Consider the following 17,727-nt stretch of genomic DNA (forward strand, 5'->3'; position numbering starts at 1 on the left):
TGAAGTCTTTGGGAGGTTTGCCAGACTTGCATAGGGTTTCACTGTACTGCCTAGTGGTTGGTACCCACATACAAGGTGCTGAAGCAGATTGGCTACTATTAGTACTCAGAAGACAGGAGGCTCTGACCCGCCTTTCCTAGTGAAAATGGATGAAAAATGGAATTGCTCTCCCACCAAACTACATCCTCTGAATTTCTCAGTGTTTCATAATTTGTTAACCAGCTGTCTCAGGTGCAAACAAAGCAGATTTCAAACTTCTCTGTACTTAGCTGCCACCTCTCCTCTCAAGGTCTTTTTCATCAGTTAATTTTATCCCTCTGAATGAACATCTACACTTCTAATGATATTAACATGAGTGTACTAACTGGCATCTTCTGTTTTGTTCTTGCCTGGGATTATTGAGTAGGTGCCTTTTGCTCCATTGTGTTTAGCTTCCAAGGAAGCTGACTTCCAAGGATGGAATACATAGCATGACTGGGATGAACAGATGATCTCCATCCTCTACATGCATGCAAGAAAAAGTTAAGTGTACTTTAGCTAAGATGGCCCACTTAATTGCAAAAGATATGACTGTGCTCATCTGATAGTACACCTGCTAATACTAGGCCTGTGCAAAGAGCTTTCACCTCTGGTGAGAAGCTCAGTGATTCCATTACAGATGTTTTTCTCTGGTCCCTGTGCTTGAGGGACACCTAACAGTGTGACTGACTTGAAGCCTATAGCCTGCCAAATGTGTCCTGAGGAAGTTTTAAAGCCTTAGTGTTGAGGAAGTTTTAAAGCCTTAGTGTCACCTTTTGTGTGGAGAAGCTGCACAGAGTCTGAGTAATGCTCACACGCTTGGCAGATCCAGAAGATACCTGGTTTGTTGGTGATGGGTAGACTCTGTCCACATGTGATGGTCTGATCCTGAGTGACCCCACAAGCCCGGTGTATCTGTAACACCTAGGTCAGCAGGAAGGCAGCGTGGTCCTAGCATGCGCATGTAGGTCTGGCTATGGAAGACATGAGACCCCTGAAATGCCATCTGTTTGGGGTGATGCTGTGCTGCCCAAGGTTTTCAGTCTTCTGCTCTGTGCAAAAGCAGCACGGAGCAGGTCTGCACATAGCAATCCAGCTTGCAAAGAGGCTGCACAATCCTACTGTGTGCATTGCTCTGGCAATAACTGCATGTGATGGCGGCTTCTTCCACCAATTGAATCTCTGCTTTCATCTCAGTTATTTTACAAGGGCAACTATTTTTAAAGTTGCTATATTTGAACTCCTTTCTTTTGCTTTCACCTGCCCCTCCTCACCTCTGCATTGTCACTAGGTTGCTCTGTTCCCTTCCCTGACCCACACATGTCCCTATTTCACCACCAGACATTCATAGATATTTTTCTTCTTGTTTGTGGGTCTGATCCACCCTACATCTTCTTTTAAAAGTGACTTTAATTTAATTCTTTGCCAACTTTGCTGCAGTCAGCTGCACTAACTGATAACTCCTTTCTCTGACTTATCTAGAGGAATTCATGGGTGAAACACTATGCAAAGCAAGACCAGAGAATTTGAAACATCACCGGGTATTGAATAATAAGATAGACCACAAAGTCAAAGTCTGAGGGAGCACAAGGTATTTTTATGCCCTCCCAAAACTGACTTATATTGGATTTGATGCTGTTCATTCCCTTTTTTTTCTTTTCTTTTTTTTTTTTTTTTGTGTTTATAAATCAAGGCATGTACTGTTTGACTGGTGAAGACAAGAAACTGTGTTTTTCCCACTGCAGTATTAGGGCTGATTTCTGTGACTGGGCCCAACAATCAGGAAGAGTTGATGTGGTGACTGGATTCTGAGCTGTGAGGAGTCCCAGCCACTGCTGAGGAGGTGGAGGGTGATATTATGAGGGAATGCAGAAGAAGAGAGGAAATTGGAGCTAGGGTAAAAGAGGGATCTGAAAACTTGTAGGCATGTAGAAATGGCTGTGAGTTCCACCCTGGGAGTAAAAAATGTCTCTTAATGTCAAAACTAGGTGACTGTGCAGAGAGAAGAGGGATGCTTTAGGAATGAAGCTTGAGAAGTATCTGTACAAGAGATTCATGAGTAATAGAGGAATGAGCAGCACAGTCTCTTTAGTCTGCTCTCCTCACAGATTATTGTACCAGTGCTATGATTTAGGTTTGCAGTATGATTTTCTGCCTACACTCGGGCTGGCACACTCCTAGCTGGGATGCTATTGTAGCAATGTAAAAGCATCCTGCACCAACATACCGACAGAGCAGGCTCCACACTGGGAATCTGTAGAGCCCTTTCTCTACCAGGACAGGTCATGGGGCACAGCTGTATGGATGTATCTATGTGCATGATCAAGCTGGATAAAGAAAAGAATACAGTAAAAGCCCTGAAGATGGTGCTGACAGTGATGATTGACATTCCAGAAACAAACTGGTCACCACCTGAATACAGATCAGGACAGAGTTACAGCTTTGAAGAACCTGCAAGCTGCAGATGACAAGACTAAAGGACAGAGGGAAAAGAATATAACATAGAGAGGTACTGAGGAGAGTAATAATGAGCATTAACTCTCACTAGCAATGCTTTTATTGTCTGGCTGCAAGTTTTTTCAGTGTAATGTTCTCTCAGCATCTTGGGGTCCTGATCAGCTTGTTCTTGGTATGGTGGAGAGCATGTCCACTAACGAAAGGCAAGCCAAGGAAAGACCTACTGGATACAGCCAAAGGACAGCAGCAAGAATGGTTGCAGGTCTAGATGATACAGCCTGCAAAGAAGGACTGAGGAAACTGGGCCTCTTTAGCCCCAGTGCAAGAACATGGAGAAGAAACAGCTCAGTGATCTTCAAAAACATAAAATGTGCTTTCAGAGAAGAGGAGACTATTCTGATTTCCCTGTCGGTGAAGATAACAGAAAATATGGTAGTTGGATTGCAACAGGAAGGCTTTAGTTCAGGCACTTGGCAGAACTTTCCAACAGCCCTTGGCATAGGTTGTCCAGGGAATGGGGGAGTCTCCAGCACCAGCTGTCTTTCACAGCAGGCTGAATGAAGAGCTGTCAGGAACAGTGATGTCTAGGAGAGACCCACCAGAGAGAGAGGGGCAGAGCAGACATCTTCTCAGGGTCAGATCCAGGTTTGTGATTCTGTGGCATTGTTCATGTTGCAGTTTGGGGATAAAAATGACATATTTGCTTATGAAAAGGACAAGCCTCCTCTCTTTGAGAGTCATCCATTAGTTGTGAAGGAGTTAATTTCCCGGCTGAAACAGAAGATACAGGAGCAAGTCAGTTAGGGCATCTTGCTGTGGACATGCGTAGTCTATCAAGACTTAAGTGTAGGCAAATCTGACACGGGGGCTATGAGAGAACTGCTCCCAGGGTGAAATTCCCTGGGGCATCTCAACTTGGCACTTAACACTTGGGCAAATGAACTGAACACAGAGTATCTAACATGGGCTCAAGCTCTTTTGGACTTGCAGCTAACAGAGGAGCTGAACCTGGGGACCTTGTTTTGGTGGGTCAGATCTGTGGAGCTTCCTATGGTAGAAAATTTAAACTGAGGGTCTGGGCCTTACAAAGTGGAAGGAGCCCTCCCAGAGAAGCTGTGTAAGGGTAAGGCACTACCCACGTACACACACTCACACCAAGTTTTGCCAGCTCATTATGTTATCCAGCAGGAGATTATTTTTTTTTTAAAGCAGTGTAAAAGTAGACTGACTGATAAAAAACAGCCTTTTTGTTTTTAGAGCTTGCTGAGTTTCGGAAACTGCTTTCAATGCTATTGGCAAACACTTTACAGTGTAAACAGGGCCTACATCAGGCAGATAAATAAGTGCAGATGCGCTTTTCTGTAGGAACCATTTGGTGATAGACAATATATTGAAAAAAAATTCTCATCAGATTAATTGTGGCTAATTAGACATAACCCCTTCCCCTCATCCCTGAATCCCCTCCAATCGTGGCTGCTTGAATGGGAAGAGCTCCTATCACCTGTTTCATTATGCAGATTGATATTCGAACATCTGAGAACAATGCTACTTTCTGCACAGCACGGCTCCAAATTGCTAATGAAACAGCTCTGCCAGACAAGTCACTTAAACCCACTCTCGCTGCTGCTGCTGCCGACAGCTCTCATGGCGAGTTGCAGGGGGGAGCGGGAAAGGGGCTCTCCACTCTGAATGTGCTAATAGCCCCCAGCCTGTGTGTTTATCGCTCTCCAGAGCAGGAAGATTTCTGCTCTTTGAGTCTGAGAGGTTGCTTTACCAAAGCTGTGGTCTGATTTGGACTTAATGTTTCTTGATTTCCGTTTGTGGAGTGAGGGGTTGAAGAGGCGGAGAGCCACTGGGCTCTGAACACAGACGTCTCATCCCTAAGCTACCCCAGCCCTTTAGGCATGCTTGGTGTCTGCTTCCCACCCCCATCTCTAGCATTCATCTCCTCCCCACATCTGATGTGAAGCCAGCTCCATAAGGGATTTCTTTCATGGGTGAGAGCATGTCACATCACCTTGGGTACAAGGGGAGCATCTTACAACTGAGGCCTCATGGTGAGCAAGTGGGGAGGCTTCAGGTGGGGTACACATCCTCCTGGGGCTCTTTGGGTGCAGGGCTGCAGCTGAGTCCTGGGGGTTCCCTACAAGGCAGGTAGGTAGAGCTGGGCAGCAGGACAGGGCTTCTGCTGCATGGAAGTGTGAGGTGGGGCTCCTACAAGCACGGAACCTGTACAGCCCTGTTTGCCACTGCCTGTGACTCTTTGCAGCTGGGTTTGCTCAGCAACTGGTGCAGTTTCTTATATTCCGCTCCCTTGTTATCACCACATTGTTTTGCCAGAGCCTCACAGGGCCACTCTTTGCAGATGCCTAGTGTAGAATAGTTGTGACTTAGGGCTCTGGCAGGAGAAACATTTACATGAAATGATGGGAGAGTTCTCTCCTTAATCTAAATTCTGACCCTTTCTGTCAATATCTGTGGTTAATTCCTTTGTCGATATTTACTGAGGCACTGAGATTACCTCTGCACTGGCTGCCCCCATGTAATGGCCCCTGAATTTTGCCTCAGCTCTTGTCTCATGTCTCTCAGACTCCTTCTAGACCAGCCTGCCAAAGTGCCCTGCTTCCCTGGGGCTGACACTTCTGATCCAGACCCATTCTCCTAGCCCTTGGGAAAAGCCAAACAAGTGGCTTTCCTTACTGAACTCTGTCAACAGTGTCAATTAACTTTCCTCCTTATGGATCTTCTCCAGTTCCTCCACACATGTCCCTCTACCATGTTACCAGCAGAGAACACACTTCCCCATCTGTCCCATATATTTTCTGGGAAGACTTGTATGTCTTCCTGATCCTCCGGTATGAGCTGTGTGGGGCAGAAGTGAGCTCAGAAAGATACAGCAGGTTTGGGCTCTGTAGAGCTCTTTGAAGATTCCTCCATCTCTGGATTGAGCTGTGCCCACCTATGGTGAGAAACAAACATGGGGATTTTTCAGCTGCCATCTCCTGCCAGAAAGCTGCATGCATGTACCACTATTACTTCTCAAATGTGGAGAAGTTAGCTGTTTATCTCTGGCTCCATGGACTGTGGAGTCAGCTGGGCATCAATTGCTTGCAGCTTTGCAAACACCAAACCAGGTGTCTGGGGATGTGTGTTCCTCTTAGTCATTCAAGCTAAAGATCTCTGCTGTGGGTCCCATACGGATCCTTTCAGACTGTTTCCTGTCTTGTCATCCACCAGGCTATGGTTGAAGTGTGTGCATGCGGGTGTGTGGAGAATAATTTGGATTTTGATTAAGGAATTAGCATGGGGTAAGGGATGATGACTGAATGTGCAGTATGTGGTTTCACAGAAGCCATCAGCCTGGCTTCCTTCTCTAGAGAAACATGCTTTTCTAGTTGCCTAAACCAGTCATTTCCTTCAGGAGGAATGTTTTCACTTATTTATTGATTGCCCAGGAGATTAAAAATTAAATATGGAACCTTTCACCTCTGGCTGCTAAGATGGGCCCTTGAACACAGGGGGAACAAAGGATAGTTCAGAGGTGGGATCATTTCCCTTATCACAGCCCTGCCTGACTCTAGAATCCTTCTTACTACAGTTTATAGACACAGTGATGGAAGTAGACAAAAGTAGACATTGTAACACTGGGAATGGAGGGTAAAGGTATAAAATGGACATTGGATGGGCCCTCTTTTTCTCTTAACACTCTTTTGGCCCAGAGAGAGGCTCTCATAGCTGCTGACCCTCCAAAGAGCATGCTGAAGCTGAGGTCGTACCAATGTTGGTTGGGCCTGCCTGCTGCTTGCTCTGCTGACTTGACTTTGTTGGAGGACTCTATAAGGATGAGGAGTGCCCCATCTGTCTTCAAGGCTGGGTTTTGCAGCCTCTGGGGAAGTAAGTTGCCCACTTTGCAAACTCCTGTTTTAGCATATCAGGGGAGAGGCTGTGTTCCTTTGTGCCTGGTATGGCAATACCCTTCTTGTGAGGGTCCCCTGAGCTGTCGCTATAATCAGCTTGGTAAAAAAGCATAATTTTAGCATGCTGCAGTGATTTCTCTCCCATCAAAGTTTGCTTTCATTAAAGGTTTTAATAGCTGTGAGTTTGTCTTCAACCCTAGGGGATGTGCCAAGGTTCTAAGAGCCACCTTACTGCCTGTTTTATGCTATGTGAAACCTCCTTTTTTTGGTGATATGCCAGCTTGTGTTTCAAATGCCTTGATGTTTTCTGTTGGCTTAAAGCAGTAGGACATGTGTTCTCTCTCACACATGCATGTGTGCACATACAAGCCAGCCCATCTTGCCATTCAAACTGGAGAGATGATTCTTTGCATAACCAGATGAGTTGACTGGTACACAGAAACAGGTGATGTGGATGGTGCGTTCATCTACCCACAGATACAGCTCTTGGTTGGCCTTATTGCTGAGATGTTGTGAATGAGATACACTGCTTTAGTAGCTTTGGCCTCCTCAGATGAGTTGACCAGGTTCCAAACTGGCTTTGAGCAGAACTCAAGAACGAGGCACATCTGCATGTTTTTTAAGCTATAGCTATAGACCACAGCCATATTTCCACTATAGAAGGTGGCAGTACATGACTGCATATATTCATGTATGAGGTGCACTGTTGCTGCTAAATGGGTTTAATCTGACCATTAGCATGTTCTTAGCATGCTTCTCAGTATCATCCAAATATACAGTCACAGTTGGGAGTCAAGAATAAGCACCGGGCAAGCTACTGCTTGATATGTCAAAAGAAGAGGGAGCTTTCCTCTATCTATCTATCTGTCTATCTATCTATCTATCTATCTATCTATCTATCTATCATCTATCTAATCTATCTATCCCTCTATCTTCTACCTTTGCATCTTTTTCTTTACTGCTTATTCAGTTCCTGGTTTGCAATTCTGTGCTCCTTCCCATCTGCTGGTTCTAGGGGTTTTAAGCAGTCTTGATAATTGACAGTCTAAATTTTACTGCTCGTAAAACCCCAGAGAGCATTGATTATGACTTGAGTTAAGCAAGTGGCATATAAAATCTCACAGCCTTGCAGCCGTAGGGGAATGTTATGATGAATGTATTTCTTGGGAGCAGCAAAAGGTTTGGAGTATTCTGCCAGCTCTGTTCTGGGCATCAAATGTTACTAGTGACTTGCAACCACTAATAGCATTTAATATGGGACATTTGCCCAAAAGTTTAAAAGCTGATCATTCATTTGGTGAAGTGGCTGTGAGGTGTTCTGAGAGGCATCTCTCCCCATTAATTACGTTTCTACTTCAGTCAGAATCAAGAAGTGCAAAGGCATCCACAGAACTGAAAAAGATACTTCTTAGAAACTAAATGACACTTTGTGGATAAAATGCACATAGATTTTATTGAAAATCTTTCCTTGAATGTGTTCCAAAGCCACTGTTACCTTTTCCCTTTCTTTTTTCCTTTTTCCTTTTATCTAAACTCCTTTTTATCTTTGATCACTGGTTATTTTATGCACTTAATCCAGAGTGGACAAAAAAGACCAGGTTGCGCAGATTCAATTCGTGGTTCTTAGGCACTAACAGGAGATGTTTGAAAACAGTAAAATATAATATCTTCTCAATAATGTTTTCTACATGATAGTAAAATAAAAACTACCTTCCGAGGAGAGTGTGTTCTCACATTCAGGTGACTGCTTCTTGCTGAAAGATTGTGAGAAATGTTCTTTTTCTGTCTCTCCAGTTCCAGAAGCCCAATGACTTTTCTCCCCCTTTCCGCTTTGGGACGGTTCCCAATGGCAGCACAGAAAGGAACATTCGCAACAACTACCCTGAAATGCACAGCTACATGGTGAAGTTCAATCAGAGGGGGGTGGATGATGCACTGTTCTCACTGAAGACTGGGTGAGGCTTTCTTCTTCCATGCTTATTCACCACAGAAACCTTATTTCTTTGCATGCTTGTCTGGAAAATTTTTTGTGGGGTTTGGAAAATAAGCCTCCATTATCATTCCATGGTTAAAAGTATAGCAAGACCACAGAAAGCACAGGAGAATAATTCTCTAGTTCTCTTAGCCAGGTTTTTCTATGACATCTGTTTAAGAGTTTCTAGTTTTGCAGTGCTTATAAGACTATTTAAAAAAAAAAAAAAAAAAGAGGATCTTCTGTATCCTTGTGTATGTTAGCCTTGTGTATATTAGTCCCAAAGACTAGGATGTTTTATGCTGATGGGTCCTTATACATACACAGGAAAAACTTACAGACCTCTGTGGACAAAGGTTTTTTCAGAGCATTTATATTGTCATCTGGAATTTCCTTTGTTTTCCCTCCTTCTGTGTATAAAAGATTATGTTAATCAGGAAGCTGAAACAATCCTTGTCAGACTAATCCCACTCCAGTGTATCACTAGCTAATATAGTGTAATGGAAGGTATGTTTGAAGCAAACAGTTTGGAAGTAGCCCTTCTCTCTGGAATATTTTAGTATCAAGGGCTGAACAAAATGTTGTTTGAATAATAAGAAAGTATATAAAATGGGAGCATTTCCTTGGGTAATTTGGGAAACATGGGAAAAATCATTAGCAAAAAGTATGTTTGAAGAGCTCATCCTATATTAATATCAGATTCACTGCCATTTTGCAAGCCTTTGTGCTTTATAATTAAAGACTTCCTCCCAGAGCTGACCAGTTTGGTTGTCAGAGTCCAGCCCCAGTGAAAAAAAACATTCTTGATTACACTCCTGTTGCACTCTTATGAGAAAGTTCATTCCAAAGCACGAATGAAGATGTTCAGCCAATTTAATTACTAAATTGATTGAATATTCCTAAACTTGTTTGCCAGGTTCAGAAGCACACAGCCCATTATAAATGATTGTACCATTGTTGGATGCCATCCTGGGAAGGTATATTTGCCAGGACGGTCATCATCCAGGAAATAAATATGCTCTGTCCTGGAAATATATGGATGAAATAGAGCTCATCATTTGCAGTAGATGTCATCCTGGCTTCATATCCACCCTTGGACAGACTTCCCTACAGATACACACTTGAAGTGAGATAATCACCATACTGGAAATATATGTGCAGGAGGTGGTTGAAAAGATAGCGTGGGTGTGAGAATGTGCAAGGTGGAAGGTCTTTGGTCTTTTATCGGAAAATGCTTCATTTCAGATCTAGTGGGAGGTTTTATTCATCAGCTGTCTTTGGTTATATGGCAGATGCAGCCCCCTAAGACTGCCCCCCACACCCAAATCAATTTGTTGCAGCGAGAGGAAGGTTCTCATCAGTCTGTTGTGCTGTCTACCCGTCCCAGCCCATAATGGGGATTTCTCTGTGTTGAAACAGAATTTTTCTTCTGGCTTTCAGTTAAGCACTCTTTACTAAAGAGCTACTCAGCATGGTAAACCATAAAGCTGCTATCGTGGCCACTTGACATTGGTAAAGATCCAGTAGTGCTTTTCACAGTAACGAAGGAGTTAAACATGATGTCCTCACCATATTTAATTTTAAAAAATTACATTTTGCTCCGTTAAGTCATGATAGCAGTTTCAGTCGGAGGTAATCTTTTCCTCACTCCAACCTCTACTTTGAATTCTAATGATACATTTTATAAAGCATTTTAGGTTCCTTTGAGATGAAAGAAATATAAGCTATTCTTAGGAGTATAGATCCCCTTGACTTTTTCTTCATTCATCTTTATCTTGCAGTATGTTTGTATTCCAAATTTTCTTTCAGATCAGAAATTACGATTATCAAAGAGTCAGAAAGAAATAGACAGTCCTCTAGCTTCACCTGTAAACAGGTTCTAGGCTTAGATTTTAGTTAACTCTGATGAAGGCGAAGATGCAACCTGTTGTAGTCTATCTGAAAGAGGTTCATTTTGTCTTAATCACCTGAGAAAACCTCTGAACTCATACAGATTCTATCTTTTCTGTACTATACTTCTCTTGTTTCTTGCACCTGTGCAGGAAGTTGGATGCTTTCATTTATGATGCAGCAGTGCTAAACTACATGGCTGGCAGAGATGAAGGCTGCAAGCTGGTGACGATTGGGAGTGGGAAAGTGTTTGCCTCCACCGGCTATGGCATTGCTATTCAAAAGGACTCAGGCTGGAAGCGCCAGGTTGATCTTGCCATTCTGCAGCTTTTTGGTGATGGTAAGTGATAAGAAAAAGAAGAGTTGGAGGTTTCCTAAGAAATACCAAGTTTTGCATGTAAGAAATAGAAGTTCCTAGCTCTGGTGCTTCAGATTTGAGAACAGGAGATTATTAAGTTTGTTAGAGGCATTACACCAAAAATGTGAGGATTTCACTTGTTTTATGTTGTTGATGCAGGGTAGCAGTATCATCAAAAGCAACGTCAAAGGCACTAAAGGTTTCATAGAACCAGCTCAGTTGTGTATTGAAAAATATCTTGTGTGAAGAGTGTCTTGTAAAAACAAGATTTCTGTTGTGAACTTTTCACTACCTTTGAGGTTTTGCCATGCCCAAATGCACTAATTATACTGGACTTTCTGTGGTCATCCCCTTCTTTATAGTTCTAGACAGTATCAAGCCATGCAGAGTTTATAAAATTAAAAGACAAATATTTCTGGATGAAAGGGTTAACTCAGATTTCCCAAAACCTCAAAAAAACCCAAGGAAGGACTTGAGACTCCGAAGCATATTTTGGAGTGAGTTTTTATTCAGAACATTATAGTTACCTAATTCATCTCACCCTTTACAGACAAATTGCTATTATTAAAAAAAAAAATTATTCATGGGATAAGAAATTCCTTCTTAGAAAATATTTTCCTGCCTTTCCTTTTTCATTTTACATCTTGATGTGTCCTTTTTCTGAATAAATAAAATTCATGTTATTTTATTTTGTTTTTTCTGAAATCTGAAAATAACGTATGGTATAATAAATATGGAAAGAACATAGTTCTGATATACTTTGGCAGAAAATTGGCCACCTGATGAATAGGCTGTTCTGTCTTCTAAACAGCCTAGTATGTATCATTTCAGAAAAAGACATAAGTTCTCCATAAAGCTTTAAAGACTGTGCTATGGCGTCACATAAATATATGGATTTTTCCCCCCTGTCACTGGACTGGAGGTTGACAATGTGAAAAACTTAACTTTCCTAACAGCATGAAAAGAATTGCCAATCTGCAAAATTAGTTTGTTTCTGAATGTTTCAGTATGTGTGTGTGAGTGTTTATCTCTCACTCTCCCCTCATGAAAATACCTAATGGGAGTAAGTGGGGTATGAAATTAGACTACAGAACATTTGTTCCTAGCTGATACAAAATAGTAATATTTTTGATTGGTCAAAGGGCTTGGAAGTGTTGAATCTGGACAAAATTGAAGGGAAGAAAAACAGATAAAAATGCACAAATATTTTTGGGAACATTGCACCTGGTTTTAATGAGCTATGGATATGATGGAAAAAATTCAAAATCAGACATTTTTATTTTAAAAAATCAACGTTTTGAATTTTGAGCTGGAAATGTACAATGTTTTCATTTAGAAGTGACTCATTCTTGTCTACCAGTATCAGTCACTGATTTTTCCCTTCATTGACCTAATATGAAAGTGGAAGCTTGTGAGGCCTGGTCTTCAGGCATCTGGTGGACAACTTTTTCAGGATCTCACTGTAGACATTTGGCAAGTGTGATAGCTGTGTCCTGTGGTACAGCTTTTTGTGGCGAATATCTGGCGGTGGAAAAATCCAGTTGCCTTCCCTGTGACAAATTGCACCTGCCCCTATCAGAAGGGCAGTTAGGATATTTCATGGATGTAATAGAAGTGGGAAAAGAGTATGGCCACTGAAAATTACCTTAGATCAGCTTCTTGCTTTCAGTCTGCCCCAGCTGGAGCTCTTTAGCCATTGCAGGGCTATATAACCTGTTTCTTTTTTTCTCTCTGTCTTTCTAGGGGAGATGGAGGAGCTGGAAGCACTGTGGCTCACTGGCATTTGTCACAATGAGAAGAATGAGGTTATGAGCAGCCAACTGGATATAGATAACATGGCAGGTGTTTTCTACATGCTGGGAGCAGCCATGGCCCTCAGTCTCATCACCTTCATCTGTGAGCATCTCTTCTACTGGCAATTCCGCCACTGCTTCATGGGTGTCTGCTCTGGCAAGCCTGGTGTGGTCTTCTCCATCAGCAGGGTGAGTGTCATTGGCTAGTGGTGAGGAACAGAGGCTTTATTCAGACAGTCCGAGGTACTGGAGATGGGTAAATCCACCAAGACTGTCTAAAACACAGGTGACATAGGGTGGTGGTCTGCAGGATAAAGGTTGGCATCTTTTCACCATTAATGTTGCAAGAGCATCTAATGTTTTCATGTGACATTTCTGGTCTCTGCTGGATTATGATTATGGAAAGGGAAATTCCACATGGAAATGAAAATGCAGTACAAAGAGAAGTTAACTGTAACCGTCTGCTCCTCCAAAGTGAGTTGTGAAGAGGCCAGATTTGGGGACAATAAGTTGAGTAATGGTGCATAACATGATTAGAAATTCTGGAGTTTTTCATTGTCCTCTATATTACAGCTGTTTGGCTGACCTTATGTTAACTAGAAGTGTGCTGTCATGGACACTTAGAAGTCCCTAACCAAAAGACTTGCCCTAAACCATGCAGAAATCCTTCCAGAAAGAATGACCACATGAACTTAGCAATTGCTTTATGCAAATCTGCCTTTGGGCATAATATTTACATTTAAAGAGTCTAGTCATTTCTGAGTCATCTTTCTGCTATTAGTGTAACTAGCAGTGTCCCATTTGGAGCTTGTTTTTCTCTTTCAAGCCACTGGTCCCTCCTTCTGATCCATTCTGAAGTGAGGTAAAATCTTGGCATTTTTTACCTCAGTGTCTGATGTAAAAGAATTAACTTTGATTGTGCAAGGAGTATAAAATTGCTACATAAAATATTGTTGAGGAGAAATGACAAAGCTTTTTGAATGCAGGGGAACAGCCTCTCTTCTATATTGTTAGTTTCTAACCTGTTTTAATCTGGAGATGAGACGGGGAACCGTGTTTGGTGATCCTTAGCTAAGTACAGATTCTTTCATTCTGGAGTTATCTGTTAAACATGGGCCAGGTTGGTGAAAAGTCTGAAAAGTGTTAATCATCTGCTAGTTGCTGAGAAACCATGGTAACATGATGTGATGGTGTCCATTTCACAATTGACATTAATCAGCAGGCACCATTTGGCAGGCCAGGGAATAAATGAACCCCTTTCCTTCTGCTCCTAGGAGTAGCCCTTGCAAACAGTCTGTGTCATGGATGAAATGAGCTAGTGAGGAATGTGGAGGGATCAGGCACTTCTGTCTGATTTGAGGTTGAATAGAGGACTTTCACTTTCAGGGATGTCAATTTGGAGCCTGTTATCACTGTTAAATTTAACAGAATGCAATTAAAAGTTCTATTGTACCTCACTCAACCAGATGCAAAAGACCTAAATACCTATTCAGCAGTCCTGCTCTTTCTCTGTTTCCTTTTCTAATCTGTACTGGTGATTAATGTCTCTAAGTTTATGACAAATGAAGCTGTTCCCTTTTTAGAATAGCTCCCATCTTGTTGATTCACTGATGTACAGATGAATTTCAAGGGCCAAACCAGACTTTCTTCCTCTCATCCTCACAGAATCATTTGTCTTGATGCTTTTGTTTGCAAGGATTTTATTTTCCCCATTTGAAATTCTGTGTTACACCTACTAGATTTGAGTAACTCTTACAGATGCAAGCAGGTATTCCTATATCCTACAGATATGACATGAAGCAAAGCAGAGGAAGAGGAATGGAGGGTAAGGAAAAATGTGAGGGGTAAGAAAGAGGGGCAGAACAGCAAGGGTTTGTAGATCAGGTCTGATTTAATTTGGTCTGATTGTGCTTCATGATGGAAGGCTGACAGGCCTTGCCATTCTACAGGAATATGCTGTTGCTGCACAGGGTGCTTCCCAGTCCAGGTCCCCTTTCATGTATTCTTTGCAGGACCACTTACCTTCCTGCTTGCTCTCATTTCAGGGTATCTACAGCTGCATCCACGGTGTGGCCATCGAGGAACGCCAGTCAGCAATGAACTCCCCCACAGCGACTATGAACAACACCCATTCCAACATCCTCCGCCTACTTCGGACAGCCAAGAACATGGCCAACCTGTCAGGGGTCAATGGCTCACCACAGAGTGCCCTGGACTTTATCCGCCGTGAGTCGTCGGTCTATGATATCTCTGAACACCGCCGCAGCTTCACCCATTCAGACTGCAAGTCCTACAACAACCCCCCCTGTGAGGAGAACCTCTTTAGTGACTATATTAGTGAGGTGGAAAGGACCTTTGGCAACCTCCAGCTGAAGGACAGCAATGTGTATCAGGACCACTACCACCACCACCACCGCCCCCACAGCATTGGCAGCACCAGCTCCATCGATGGGCTCTACGACTGTGACAACCCACCCTTCAACGCCCAGTCGCGGTCCATTGGGAAGAAGCCCTTGGACCTGGGGTTACCCCCTGCAAAGCACAGCCAGCTGGGTGACCTCTATGGCAAGTTCTCCTTCAAGAGTGACCGCTATGGGGGCAGCGGGGCCCATGATGACCTGATCCGCTCAGACGTCTCTGACATTTCCACTCACACAGTCACCTATGGCAACATCGAGGGCAATGCAGCCAAGCGGCGGAAGCAGCAGTACAAGGACAGCCTGAAGAAGCGCCCAGCCTCTGCCAAGTCCCGGCGGGAGTTTGATGAGATAGAGCTGGCCTACCGCCGGCGCCCACCCCGCTCACCTGACCACAAGCGCTACTTCAGGGACAAGGAAGGGCTACGAGACTTCTACCTGGACCAGTTTCGGGCCAAGGAGAACTCACCGCACTGGGAACACGTGGACCTGACAGATATCTACAAAGAGCGGGGAGAAGAGTTTAAGCGTGACACGGGAGGAGGAGGGAGTGGATCCTGCACCAACAGGGCCCACCATAAGCATGGCTCGGGTGAGTTTGGTGGAGGCAACGAGCATAAGCATGGTGTTGTGAGCGGGGTCCCGGCACCGTGGGAGAAGAACCTGACCAACCTAGACTGGGAGGACCGGCCTGGGGCTAATTTCTGTCGCGGTTGCCCTTCTAAGCTGCACAACTATACGCCATCAGGGGTGGGACAGAACTCCACCCGCCAGGCATGCATCCGCTGTGAGGCTTGCAAGAAAGCCGGCAACCTGTATGACATCAGTGAGGACAACTCACTCCAAGAGCTGGACCAGCCACCTGCCCCTGTGCCCGTGGCCACCAGCGCCACCTCCTCCTCCAAATATCCTCAGAGCCCTTCTAATTCTGCCTCCAAGGTGCAGAAGAAGAACCGCAACAAGCTCCGCCGGCAGCACTCCTACGACACCTTTGTGGACCTGCAGAAGGATGACTCGGCCCTGGCCCCCCGCAGTGTCAGCCTCAAGGACAAGGGCCGCTTTTTGGAGGGGAGCCCCTACGCCCACATGTTTGAGATGCCAGCCAGTGAGACCACCTTTGCCAACAACAAGTCCTCAGTGCCCGCCACCAGCTACCACCACCACAACAACCCCGGCAGCAGCGGGGGCTACATGCTCAGCAAGTCGCTCTACCCCGACCGGGTCACCCAAAACCCTTTCATCCCCACTTTTGGGGATGACCAATGCTTGCTCCACGGCAGCAAATCTTATTTCTTCAGGCAGCCTGTGGTGGCAGGAGGGCCCAAAGCCAGGCCAGACTTCCGAGCCATCGTCACCACCAACAAGCCGGTGGTCTCAGCCCTTCATGGGGCTGTGCCAGCCCGTTTCCAGAAGGACATCTGTATAGGGAACCAGTCCAACCCCTGTGTGCCTAACAACAAAAACCCCAGGGCTTTCAATGGCTCCAGCAACGGGCATGTTTATGAGAAACTCTCCAGTATTGAGTCTGACGTTTGAGTGAGAGGGGAAGAGCGCGGGGAGGGACTGGGGGTGTATGTGGAGCGTGGGAGGGTGGGGTGGGATCAATCCCATCGGCTACTCTCCTGGGTCATCCTTAGTTTGTGGGATACTGGAGTTCTGAGTAGTGCAGCACTGGTGACAAGTGCCACCTCTTTGGTTTCCCCTCTTCCTCCTCCTCTTTCCCATCCTTCCCCTTTTATCTCTTTTTCCATGTTCTTGCTCCTCCCATTCTCCTCCATTCCTGGCCATTGCACTTTACAGTGACGTTGGAGTTGGATATCCTTGCTTGTGATTTCAGGAAGTGGAGAAAAAGTCAGGGAAGGGCTGAGGGGGAGCAGCAGTGACTAGTGTTTCACTTTTGCTGTCTCCCGGCAGAGAAAGGCATGTGCACACATGTGTGGCAGGAGGAGACAGCAGAAGCAGTGTAATGGACATGCAGGAAAATATGCTTGCTCAGGCAACTCTTCCTAAAACTGCCTAGAAAAGAGTAGTGTTTGAAGACGTGGAGAAAGTGAAGGGGGAATAACATGACTAACTTGATGCACTTATATGTTAGCTATACTGAGGTTCTCGCTACATTATTTTGTGAAGACTATGGGGGTTTAGGGCTGAAAAATATTTGCGTATATGCTGAGAAATTTTACGCTAAAATTTTGAATTGTCTGCTGGGGGGTGTGGGGAGAGGGAGAGAAGGCTTGTCTGCAGGTCTGGCAAGTGGTTTCACTATGGCTGTTACAGCCATTGGATCTGTGGCAGACCAGTGGGAGAGATGGAAAGGAAGTGGGGTCTGAGTTTGGGAAAGCAACCCTGGAATCAGGGAGGCTGCTGGGATCTCTGACAGAGGATGCTGGTTTGCACTGAAATGAGAGGAGTTTGGGGAAAGGGGCACAGGGTTGGTTCATTAGCTATGAATTGCTCACTAGTTGTGACATACTTCAAGGGTGGGAACAGCGTGTAGTACGGGTTAGCCTATACGTGAGTATATATGATAACTTTATACTTGAAATCTCTGTGGAAAAAGCAAAATAATCCCATGATCCTATAAGGTGTCTGGATAACAAACACAGTGGAACAGAGCTAAAGAGTAGGGAAAGGTGGGAAGTTTTGTCACTGTCATTTCAGGGGACACCAACCCTGTTTTGGCATGTCCTTTTAGCAAGGAGGGCAGGGAAAAAAGGGTTTTCATCCTTCTGCCATTCTTACCCTTGGCCAGCAGGTTGGAACAAAAAGAATAGGGTGCCCTCTGCCAATGCTGGCGTGGTGCTGGAGAGAAAAAAAAAATGCCATGAAAGGGTGTGTGTGGTGGCAGTGGGGCTGGTGGACTGTTTCAAATGCCTCCTTGTACATGTGGATATGTGAGGAGGGT

General features: G+C 44.4%; 1 protein-coding gene across 1 annotated transcript in view; it reads left to right on the forward strand.

The window, feature by feature from the left end:
* Positions 1-16,358, forward strand: part of GRIN2B (glutamate ionotropic receptor NMDA type subunit 2B) — a 203,587-nt gene extending 187,229 nt beyond the window's left edge. Inside the window, exons 10-13 of the mRNA XM_074826859.1 lie at positions 8,187-8,347; positions 10,407-10,594; positions 12,356-12,594; positions 14,451-16,358. Of these exons, the coding sequence (XP_074682960.1) occupies positions 8,187-8,347; positions 10,407-10,594; positions 12,356-12,594; positions 14,451-16,358 (2,496 nt within the window). The remainder of the gene's footprint in view (positions 1-8,186; positions 8,348-10,406; positions 10,595-12,355; positions 12,595-14,450) is intronic.
* The last annotated feature ends 1,369 nt before the right edge of the window (positions 16,359-17,727 follow it).

Source organism: Strix aluco, chromosome 5, assembly GCF_031877795.1.
Source record: "Strix aluco isolate bStrAlu1 chromosome 5, bStrAlu1.hap1, whole genome shotgun sequence".
Classification (NCBI taxonomy): domain Eukaryota; kingdom Metazoa; phylum Chordata; class Aves; order Strigiformes; family Strigidae; genus Strix; species Strix aluco.